General features: G+C 33.8%; 1 protein-coding gene across 2 annotated transcripts in view; it reads left to right on the forward strand.

Annotated features, from left to right (window-relative positions):
- The first annotated feature begins 4,081 nt into the window (after positions 1-4,081).
- Positions 4,082-12,025, forward strand: part of LOC122317403 — an 81,730-nt gene continuing 73,786 nt past the window's right edge. For both annotated transcript variants that reach the window (XM_043134496.1, XM_043134488.1), the window contains exons 1-6: positions 4,082-4,319; positions 6,431-6,512; positions 6,779-6,882; positions 10,027-10,122; positions 10,232-10,279; positions 10,860-10,910. In XM_043134496.1, coding sequence (XP_042990430.1) covers positions 4,305-4,319; positions 6,431-6,512; positions 6,779-6,882; positions 10,027-10,122; positions 10,232-10,279; positions 10,860-10,910 — 396 coding nt within the window. In that variant the 5' untranslated portion in view covers positions 4,082-4,304. The remainder of the gene's footprint in view (positions 4,320-6,430; positions 6,513-6,778; positions 6,883-10,026; positions 10,123-10,231; positions 10,280-10,859; positions 10,911-12,025) is intronic.

A 12,025-nucleotide genomic window follows, 5' to 3' on the forward strand; every position in this document is an offset into this window, starting at 1 on the left:
AATTATATAAATATATATTGGGTTGAACAAACGTGTGAAGACTCGAGTGGGCTGAGGCCTAACTCAACACCCTCCCCCAGCATCTTGTTAAAGCAGGTTGATGGTCGTTATGTGCAGGCAAATGGGTGGGTCAGGCAGGTCGAATGTGAGGGCCTACCCAACAAACTTGCTAGAGAGAATGAGAGAGAAGAAACTTTGAGAACTAAATCTTGTTTAAGAAAAGTGATACTGCCATGGGTAGACTTAGCTATGTTTGGTTGTTTTTTCAAATAGAAAATGAAGAACACGTGAGAGTATCAAAACAGTCCCTTGGCCATTGTTCACGTTCTTCTATGCCCTTTCAAAACCTCTTTCCCTATTTCTTATAGAATTTTTGCTATTGATCCGACATGTTACCGGTGCCATCACCGAATTAGGCCACCACATTCCATGTCAATGACAAGGCCAAATCTCCATGGGGCCTCCAAAGCCATTATCAAGGTAGCATTTCAGATATTTCCCAAACTTCTTCAATTTTATTTTCACAATATAGGCAGATTTTTGTTGAATCTTGTATACTCCTTGACCATCCTCCTATTCTTCTTCTCATTTGTTTTCTTCATCTTCTTCTTCTTTTATGTGAGATTATATATTGATTTATTAGTGAGTTTTGCTAAACTGAGAGAGAAAGAGAGGAGCATGGGAGGAAGTGAGAGAGAGAGCAGCACGAGAGATAGGGGTACATAGTGGAACGGGAACAAGTGTAATTTAAGACAAGTGTAAGAATCATGATATGGGGCCTAGATCAAATTTGCCACGTGATGATGTGTGGTGTAAAATTTTTAATCCAGCATCCGTTTAGATTTTCTCAAACCAAGTACTGTCAAACTGAGGTCGATGACTGCGATGGGCTCAAAAGCCTATAAATATATTTTGCCCAATGGTCCCGGGCAAGATTGATGTTTGTGCTATCGGTGCACTTAAAAGAAACAAATAAAAATAAAAACAGTAGCCTAGATCGTTTCGTTTGTGGTTAATCAGTAACAAAAACGATATACACATTGACTCCATCTCTTTCACATATAAATCATACATAACACCAAGTCACCAACAACGAACAATCCAAAGAGAAGGATTTGAACTTTTCTGCTGCCCACACAAAACAAGAATAAGGATATCCGTAGCCTAGCCAATTACTCACTTCGATTCCATCGATCTATCAATTTAGTGCACTATCCTGGCAAGTCGCAGTGCAAGTAGCAACAAAATTCGGAAAGCCGCGTTGTACTCTTCATTATGTTAAAGAAGGTGTATGAAGCGTTTTTGCATTAAAGTAATGACCGAGCCGACTTTCTTCAAAATAAATCCAAATCTGTCTTAACATTATTTTAATTTTGTTTTCTTGTTTAGTTTGGCTACTTACGAAGCCGGCGGAAGCCGGTGTTCAAAATACATAACTTAGAGCATGGGTGTTTGCTTTAGCCAAAATATATAGCTAGCTAAATTCTTCTTATTTGGGCCCATATTTAATTAGCCATTGAATAGCTAAAATAGACTTGAGTTACACTCCCTTTCCAAATTAAGAGAGGCACTGTAGTAATAGCAAAATTTATTTTATTACCTTTTTTTCTCTCATTTTGAAAGAAAAACTACAAAAGAAACTCTTTATCTTTTCTCCCCTTTATGTTTCTCTCGGCCTCTCATCATATCATATGAGAATTAGATTTTGGGAATTGTGATTGTTGGAATATATAATTATTAAATGAAAATACCATTAGATAAAAGAACAAATATGCATGATAAGTAGATTTTGACAAAGTAGTTATAAAAAAATACCATTAATGAAAAAAACAACTACAACTAAATAAAATGACTAATATGACCCTAATGTTAAAAAAAAGACAGAATTGTTGGAAAAATAGATTAAAAAATATATATAAGATATTTAATAGCATAGTAAAAATAATAGTCAATCCAATGTTTAGAACATTCCAAATGTTTATGTCAAATAAAAAATTATTCTTCTACGGGGATTTATGATGTGCACCGATTATGTTACACACAAAATGCACAATCGACATACAATGAGACGACATACAATAGGAAAAGGTGGCCACCTTAACTAACATTAAGCTAATTCGACATACAATGAGACCATATAAATTATAACAAAAAATGTAAAGCATAAATATTTTTGATGTTGGGTGCAAGTGCAATAAGACATACACACTGTAGCACAGTTTTGGCATATCCAAAACAATCTGATGAGTGCAGCCTCGGTCCTGCTTCGCAACTCCTCACTATGAAGTGTAGGAAACTTCCGGGCGATGGACTGCAATTTGGATGGACTTTATCTAGGTTGTGCTTGTGTGGGACCACACACACCTTCCCTAACAAATCGCTTTGCTTACATATAATAGAATATTTCATTAAACACGTATTAGATTATATGTTATTTTTTGTGCGTGTTTATCATGTTAGTTGATATATAAATAATTCATAGATGAAAAATGTTATATGTACTTAAAAAATATTTATAAAAAACTTACTTTTTCACCTGTCAATAATTGATATGCTGAAAATTATGAAATTTAAAATTTAAATTTTAAAAAAATTACTAAAATGAGTCTTGTAAGTAAAACTGTTAGTAAAATTATAAATACATGTAGTACTATTCATTCATAAATATAGAAATAAATTTCTTAGGATCCAATCTAAGGGTTGATGGACGAATTTAAGATGAGCGATAAATTATATATATTATATTAATTTTGTGTTAAAATTTATCTCGAATTGATAATACGTTACCATCTTAGATAAGACCATATATTTAAAACTTTTTTTGCTTGGAATAAACGTGAAAATACATTATTTTAGAGAGGTTTCATCTTTATAAAGAATACATAAAGAACATGAAATATTAAATTTGATATTGATTTGTTGAATCCTTAGTTATAAATGTAACCTACTCTAGTTATATTTGTTATTATATTTTCATCAAATGGTGATGTTGATATTAAGGCTGTGTTTTGGTAGTTGAGTGAACACTCCATTACTAATAAGAGGTGAAAATTTGAATTGCAAATTCAAAAAATCGGCCGGATTGCTTGCTTTTGAACCGATTTGATACAGGACTGGCTTCAACATTTTAAAAACCGGCTAAATCCAGTCCGGTTTCAGTTCTTGACTTTCCAGCACCGGACCGGATCGGTTTATAAAATATATATATATAAAATTAATTTGTAATATTATATATAATATATAATTATATTGGTACTTGACTAAAACTAAAAAACCAGACCGAATCAGACCGGAACATATAAAATCGAAAGTACTAGTTTAGGAGGGTAATGGGTCTGGGATTGGATCTTGAAAATGTAAAATCAGTGTATACCGATTTTGTCTTAAAATTTATACAAAATTAGATCGAACTGAACCTGTTATACCCCTAACTACTATTTAATATTTTTTTTAGTTTTTATTTACTTTTTACTACTATTTAATATTTTATCATTATTTTTTATTACTTTTTCATTATTATTTATAAATCATTTGAAATTATCTTACTTTCCAAATGAGCCCTAAATCTAAATAATTTTTGACACATAGAAAAATATTTTAATCACATGTTGGTTTCTTTTTCGTAACTTGAATAACGCAAAAACAAAAGCTTAAAAAAAAAAAAACTATCGAATATCATGTAAATAGATCCCACCAATATTATTTTTTCTTAAATTTTAATAAAAATATCGGTTGATTTTGTAGCTCAACTAGTACGTCAACCATTTGAAATAACAAAATACTAAAATAGATGATGAGATCATAAAATCTAATAAAAAAAATATCTAATCTCAGTCTAAAACCTACCGTCTATAAATACCACTTTTTTGACAAAAAATCCTCTAGATCTGTTTTACGTCAAGAATCAATACGTGGAGTAGTCTAAAATCTTCATCTTTATTTAAAAATGTTTTCAAGAAAATATGAAATTCAAAAGCCAAAAAGCAAAAACACGTCCACCTCAACCGAGCACCTTAACGTAATTTTGCACCTAAAGAATCTTGAAATGACCGGGTTATATATATGTATACCCCATTCTCGTTCCTCTGTCAAGTTCTTTCAATTCTTCAAGAACTGTTATTCGGCAGGCATCAATCAACGGACACGACAGACACGCCGGCCTTAAACCTTGTAGATTTGACTCGAATTCGCCGTGCACATCCTATGGCGATTCCCCGACATCGATCGTTGTCACTTTGCGGGTTGATCGTACTGTGAACTCCTTTCATTTGTGGTCGGTTGTATGATCGGCTTAATTCCTCACAATGTTCGAGGCTCACGTAAGGGTTTTGATTACGAATTTTCATGGCGATGAATTTCTCGATTTGACCTATTGAACAGCTCATGAAATTTGAAGAGCTTGTACTGCTGCATTTTTATGTTATGGTTTTAATTATTTTCCTTGACATTGAATTTTCTCTTGATGTGGTTTTCTTTCGGTTACTGCCAAGTGTTATGGAGTTTTATTATCAACGTATGGTTCTAAGAACCTCGGTATAATTGCACTCCCTTTTTTCTTTGAAATATTTCTACTAAACTTTCTTTGCTTATAGGCCGATATGATTATGTGTATTATCGGGAACCGACTTACTGTGGATTTAAATGTCTGACAACTGTTCAGTAGAATAGGAAGCGATATCACCTACCGGGGAGGTTAAAATGAAGAGTTTTGCTATATACAAGTAAAATTGTACACTAATCTCCGTATTAATATTAATTCTTTCATATTTAAAATTTAAATTAATACAGTTTTTAATAAAATTTACTTTTTGACTAATCACATTAAATTGGTACACATATTAGCACACAATTATGCTTGCAACTAGATTTTTTCTAAAATGAATCTAGAAGTCCTGTACTCGGTACTGCTAAATGAAGAATAGCTCAAGCTACATTAGGATTACGTTGCAAGTTTTGCACTGGCCCCCTTCCGTTTAATGTGAAGTCTTGTGAAGACAATTCGATACATTCCAATCGAAGGGAATAACTTTAAGGGGCGATTGCAAAATTATAGTGCATCGGAATGTATGGGATGCATGTGGGGATAAACGAGAACAAAATGCATTCAAAATGCATTAGGAATGTATTTGGCAGTTGCAAATTCGTTAGAATGTAGTGAAACGGAGTTCTCCCAAATGCTCATCCATGTCAGTTTGTTGCAAACTGATATTAAAAAAACTAAGGAAGTAAGTTGTTTAAAAACTTGATGTAGCTTGGGGTTGTTTGGATGGAGGATTTTCTTGAAATTTTCTGAATTATAAAGATTGATTTTTATTGTTTTTGAGAGAGGAGGGGGGGGGGGGTTCTGAAAGTGGTGTGACCCATTAAAAATGCGTTTGGACTGAGAAAGTTTTTGAGATATGTTTTTACTGAGTTTGAAAAGTGGTGGGGCCCAAGGAAAATATATTAAGTAAGAAAATTTTTGTGGGTTATTTTGAGTTTTGTGAAAAGTGTTTTGGTTTTTGTTTGTTATTTTTGAGGTTAGATGTTTTGATGATAATTATTTTCAATGTTACTTATAAGAAAAAAATTATTTTCAACGTTGTATTGGTGTAAAGATGTTTGGATTGAGAACAAGAAAATTTTAAGGAATTTTTAAATGGTATATCGTGTTCTCAATCATTGTTAATATGATATTCCAAATTGAGTATAGGAGGGTGATAAACGAGATTACATATTGCTTGAGAGAGAAAAATTATTTCCTTTTGTAATGATCCCAAAGGGACTCCAATTGTAACCTTGACTAGTGCTTCTGGAGTATAATGAGAATGCAGCTTGATATGTTGCTTGCTTGGATAAAATGAGGTCAAAAAGTTGTTAAGGGCTTATGATGTACAACAAGGTATGTAATGAGGTTTTTTATATGAAAAAGGTAAAATTTTTAAGTAATTTATTTTATTTAAAAGCATAAAGGGCACAACCTTGGTATTGTAGGATGCATATGAGATAACCCCTTTAATGTTTAAAAGAGAAAAACCATAAATTTAGAATGTTAGAAAAATGGGATATATTGTAGACCCTTGTCCATGTATAAAGTGATTTGACCAAAATATTCTAAAGAAGAAAATTTAAAAACCAGGAATAATTTGAAGAGCTTGGCCCTCTTATTCTGTCTCAGATGTGCAATAATTGGAATATTGAACCATTTATCTAGAATATGAGCTTGTGCTTTTTCATCTCTTTTTTTTCCCTCTCTTTTATTGTGTTCATCAGCATCATCGAATCCTTTTAAATTAATGTGCATAAAAATTCTTATTACATTCTTGTTGCAGAGTTTATTTTATATTATTTCTCAGCTTATATATGGGATATGCTTTTTTGACTTTTCTGAATTAGTACTTATGTTTGAAATCATGGGGATAAATTAGTTGTTTATGATCTTTGATGGTAGGTTCTGCATTTGCTGCGAAGATACTTGGGTGAGTATGTCCATGGACTCTCAGTTGAGGCTTTAAGAATCAGTGTCTGGAAAGGTTTGTCCTTTGAACTTTGCTGTGCTTGTGTGCCATGGTTTTACTTATCCTTTACCTCTTTTGAGCTAGGATCACAACAGTTTAAGTTGTTTCCCATATAAGCACCATGTTTACGGTATAAGTGAAACATGCTGAAATCTATTGGTTCAAATGTGATTTGACTTTTTGATATGACCTTGACTGTCACAGTCTCATCATCTTAGCCGCTCTTATTTATTTTTGAAGTCAAAGATTCTTTTTCTTAGAAAGCGTTTTTTTTTCCACAGGTGATGTTGTTCTCAAAGATTTGAAATTGAAGGCTGAGGCACTAAATTCGCTAAAACTTCCAGTCACTGTGAAAGCTGGTTTTGTTGGTACCATAACTTTGAAGGTAACATCTTTGATTATCACTTCCACATTGCCTGAAATTTGGTTCCTGACCCTTGCTTTTATTTCTCCCCATTTATTTATTTATTTATTTTTTATCATTCTCTTAAAAGGTAGATAGTTATTTGTTAAGTTTTCCAGATGCATGAAGTTTGGGCCTGTCTTTGTAATTTGTCTCTAAGCCATTTGTTGATGCTACATCATGTTTGATAAATTTTCAGTTAAATTAATTGTTTCATGTTGCCTATTGTTACATGAGAAAGGAATTTTTCTTTTGAAGAAAAGCTTGTCTCACAGTTGCTAGGATACTTCAGGCTCCTCTGCTGGCCTTTTCTGCCGCTATAGCAGGATTCAGTTGAATATTCTTTAAGGCTATTCATTCTTATTAGTGATGGTACTTCGAGACTAAAATATGTTACTCTTTTCTGTCTGTTGCTATTATATGCGAAATCAGAATTGGAAGTGGAAAGCTTAATTGAGTTATAAGATTGATAAATTAAGTATTTGGGAAACTTAAAGAGTGTAGAGTCATGAAGGGAAACTATGAAATTCTATTGTGTCTGACTCAAGAGTGCATGTCTTTAAGGATTGTCCTATGCTTGTGATTCGTTAACTCTATCATTGATTGGATTGGGGTAACACAATGTTCTCCCATCCTTGGTTTCCAATGCATTTTCCCTTTTTTTTTTTTTGAGTAATGCTAGATACAGTCATAGATTACTCTAGTGTCACACACCCCTTTTGGAAAAAATGAGTTAATATGGAATCCACAAGAAAAAATTAATTTATTTAATGGTGGACCCCACTCTTTTTCAAAAGGAGTGCGCAATGCTTGCACAACCCATGACTCAATCTAGCATTATTCTTTTTTTAATAGGTAATTTCCTATTTCATTTTCTAACAAGGATTGTTGACAGGAAATGGATAAGTTGAACAATATTAAGCATCTTACTTATGCAACTTAACAACAATATTAAGTATCTCACTTGCTTTCTTGCTGTAGGTTAGGATTTGCTTGCCATGTATATGGTTTTGCTAGGTGGTCCATTTGTATCTTATAACACACCCCATTCCTCCATAATGCTACTAACATTTTTTATTTATTTTTATTTTTATTTTTATCAGCAAACTAGATTTTATTGATCAAAAGCCCAAGTATACGGGACTTATACAAGAGCAATGCCTTAGTGTGTTTAGTTTAGAGATTCAAGGAATTCATGTAATGACAAGCCATGCAAATCAATTACAATTCACCAATGGAGTAAAGTATTGAAAATAGAAGAATGGTACTAACATTTAAATACCTTTATTTGAGCTAGGTATTAAAGATTCCAAAAAACAAAAACAATTCAAACTTTATTAAATAAATAAAGTTATAGTAGAAATTATTAAAACTTTTCCAAGTCTAGTGGTTATTCACCAAATCTTTCACTAATCATGGGAAATAAACTTATTTTTCTGAAAAGTCATAAAGTCCTAAGACTTGGTCTCCTCCCCACAAGCTACACGGCCTATGCCTGGTTTTGCAGATTCGTCATCATAATTTTTTTCACTTGGGATCGGTAACACATAAAAATAGTCTGATACTCAATAAGTAACCACATTGCACAGTAAACATCATGACAACATAGGATTTTGTCTTTTAAAAGAACATGCTCATACAAAACTTTACCATACATATATACTTGCCTGCCTGCATGTGTCCTTAGTTCCACTTGTTGGCCATTACACACTGTTGACCTTTCTGTGCTAGGGTTAACAATCATTATGATCTTGATATCATCCACAAGGATGGCATCACTGGGTGTATCGCCAGTGTACCTTTGTAAGTAGGAATCCATACATGAGGATGGCATCATTGGCTGCATCGCCATTGTACCTATCCTACCATTGCAACTTGTTATTATCTTGTGGTACCGTCTTGTTATAAATATGCCATCAAGTATCTTACATGTCATGTATTCAATCATGAACTTGCTTGTCACATCATATCATTTTCTTGTCATGTCTAAGCCTTAGTGTGTTCTTGCCTTTCATTTGTTCATGACATGGCATAAATAGACATAATATCACAAGTTCTGGAAGCCTACTTAAATTCCTTTACATATTTGGCTTTCATACATCATGTAGTCATAGATAAAAAATTGTTTTCTTGATCAGTTCAAAAAATGTATGTATCATATAGCTTAGTAAAAGGATGATCACTTTGTTTTACAAAAAAGTGCGATTTAGCAAAAAGTGTGTGATCATAATTGCTTAGAAAATGGTGATCATGGTTACGTACCTTTCAGCCTCAAGCGACAATTAAGTATGTCAAAAATCACTTAATTATACACATATCATCAAGTAGTGTTAAAGCAGGTCAATAGTGTTAAAGTAGGTCTCCGCACACATATGGATAGAAAACCAACCAAACTTCTCTCTTCATCTAAGGGATGGACTTTTATCTAATGAGGTATTTGCTGAAATTCCCAGCAAGTGTAGCAGTGGTTTTAATCTGAAAATCATCCCTTTTTGAAGGTAGTTGTAGTGCTGTCCACTTAGGGGCAGCAGCTAGGCATTTACATATCCAACTTTTGGGCCATGAATTTCATCATTAAGCTATGCTAACTGTTGTCTGTGTGAGCTTAGAAATTATGTGTCCATGCTTTTGACCTGGCATGCATAATAGAGAAAAGGTCGGTTTTCTATCCATGTATGATGGAATGGAATGGCTCAATGAAGATGTTGGGAATTTAAGGCAGGAGATGGTAATACCCCAAATTGAGTGTAGGAAGGCTGAGAAAAAGATAAACATTTTTCTTTCTTGTAGGCCATCGAGATTAGTAGCACACATTTAAATACTCCTTGCATTTCTGTGTAAACCTGCTTGTGTCTGGATTTACTGCATCAGAATCTACTAAAATCCAGGACTTAATAATTCAAACTATTGTTTCTGAGGATCTAGTTTATGCATATTCAAGCTGGATATTGCAAAATTTTGCTTAGTCATGATGGGCGAGTACTCGGAAGCTTATGGATCATTTTGCAGTGAACTGAAAAAAGGAAGTTGCTGGAATTATCAAGTAGTTGAAATTTCATTTTATTTGAATTCTGGAAGTTAATGTTCTAATTTATTTCAAATAATTTTTCCCTTTTGTAATTATAGGTTCCATGGAAAAGTTTGGGAAAAGAACCTGTTATTGTTCTCATTGATCGCATTTTTATTCTTGCTCATCCTGCTGCTGACAGTCGGACTCTCAAAGTAAGATGGTATTCTTTTCAATGGAATAATGGATCTTGTTATTGCTTATAACTAAAGAAGGATCGGTGGCTGCCTTTCTATGTTAATCTTGTACTAATACTCTTTTCAGGAGGAGGACCAGCAGAAACTTTTGGAAGCCAAGCTTCAACGGATTGAGGTAATGTTCTTATGTACATATGTGAGACCTGCTTTAGATATATCTGAGCGACACTCTAGGGTGTTGACATGTATAAGTTTTGATATGTGCCTTATAATTTTGCCCTCCTTTCCAACCTTAGGCGTTGGCTCAAGTGGTAAGAGCCTTGGTCTTGGTGGTATGCTCTCTCCAGGTTTAAGGTTCGAACCCTAGGTGCTAACAAATTTTAGGGACCATCAGGCTGGGGTAATTTTCCCTTGAATTACCCAGTGCACTTGCGAGAAACTCCTTGCCGAGGGCTTGTGCACTCCTGAGATTAGTTGAGACTTTGTTCCAGACACTCTGTGCTAACAAAAAAAAAAAAAAAAATTGGCAGAAACATTAAATAATGATGAATTAGAACATAACTTCTAATGGTTATTATAATTTTCCTAGAGCTTGGATTTTTATGATATGCTTTTGTTGAAATTTCATCCTCGCGTTTGGGTTTTGTTGATCATAAAATAAGAAATGTACCTTTTACCATTAGATATAGGAAGAGATTGTGTATATTCGGTCATTGGTGAGTTTTTTTTTAATACTTTTCACATATTGTATGCAGGAAGCAGAGTCGGCAACCCTAGAAGCAATATCAAGATCAAGGCTAGGAAGTGTAAGCTTATAAATTTATTTTCCTTTTAATGTGGGATTGGTTATTAGGCAACTCTGTACTTGTTAGTATTATCTTTATTTATTATCTGTGTGGCTTTCTATGTTTGGGTAGACCTTGTTATGTTTATCATGCTTCATCTCCCAATTAAGTGCCAATTTCTTTATCATAAATTACTCTGTGGGCATTGCTGATTTGTACATGCGTTGTTAACTTTTCATCCTGCCTACAAAGACTCTTGCTGGGCAAATTGCTTGCTCATTTTTACCTTATGGGCTTATGTTCATGGCATTCTCTACTGTGAGTTGTGGCATTTGATGAAGCCTTGAAGTAGTTCTCAATCAGATGTTGGGGCTTGAAAGCAAGACTTTTTACGTGATCTTTTAAATTCTTCTTGTGTTTTACTTTTTTATTTATTTTTTAGCTTAGAAGGGAAATGGCTGCAGCCTACTTCGGTCCCATACTTCCTAAAAGAAATGAGAAGGATACTTCTTTGTTGTCACTATTATTGTTTTAGTTTTTATGTTGGCGTGAATTTGTTTTATACTTTTTTATGTCGAGGATCAGCATTCAGCTTTTCTTTTTGGGCATACATTGGGAATAAATATGGTTCCTCTGCCAATATTTTGGAGTATGTTCTTGGTGTCTATATTATTTTTATACGCAGTCTAGATAATTCTCAGATATAAGATATGTTTGTTAGCAGAATTTGTAGGTGTGAGGGAATAGTTTTATATTGATGGTTGGGTCTTGATTTTGTCTTCGATGGGGGAGATGGGGAGTAGTGTTAATACGTTAGAAGGTGAATGAGATCCAACATTGCTTAGGAGGGTGGAGTTCAAGCCCTTTATAATGATTCCCTGGGGCTGCAATTGTGGCTTTGATTAGTTTTTTTGGAGTATGGGCCCAGATGTGGCTTAGACATTCCTTGTGGTTCGTTACAAATGGTATTAGAGAAAAACCCAACTAGAAGTGTGAGACTTGAGCCATACCACCTATGGTGGAATGACTTGAAGAGGACCTTGGGTATTTAAGGGGCAAGATCTGTTGCTTAAACCGAATCACATTGCTTGGATTAGATTGAGTGTAGAAAGGTGTTGAATGGGATCTTACATTGC

This window comes from Carya illinoinensis, chromosome 1 (assembly GCF_018687715.1).
Source record: "Carya illinoinensis cultivar Pawnee chromosome 1, C.illinoinensisPawnee_v1, whole genome shotgun sequence".
NCBI classification, from domain to species: domain Eukaryota; kingdom Viridiplantae; phylum Streptophyta; class Magnoliopsida; order Fagales; family Juglandaceae; genus Carya; species Carya illinoinensis.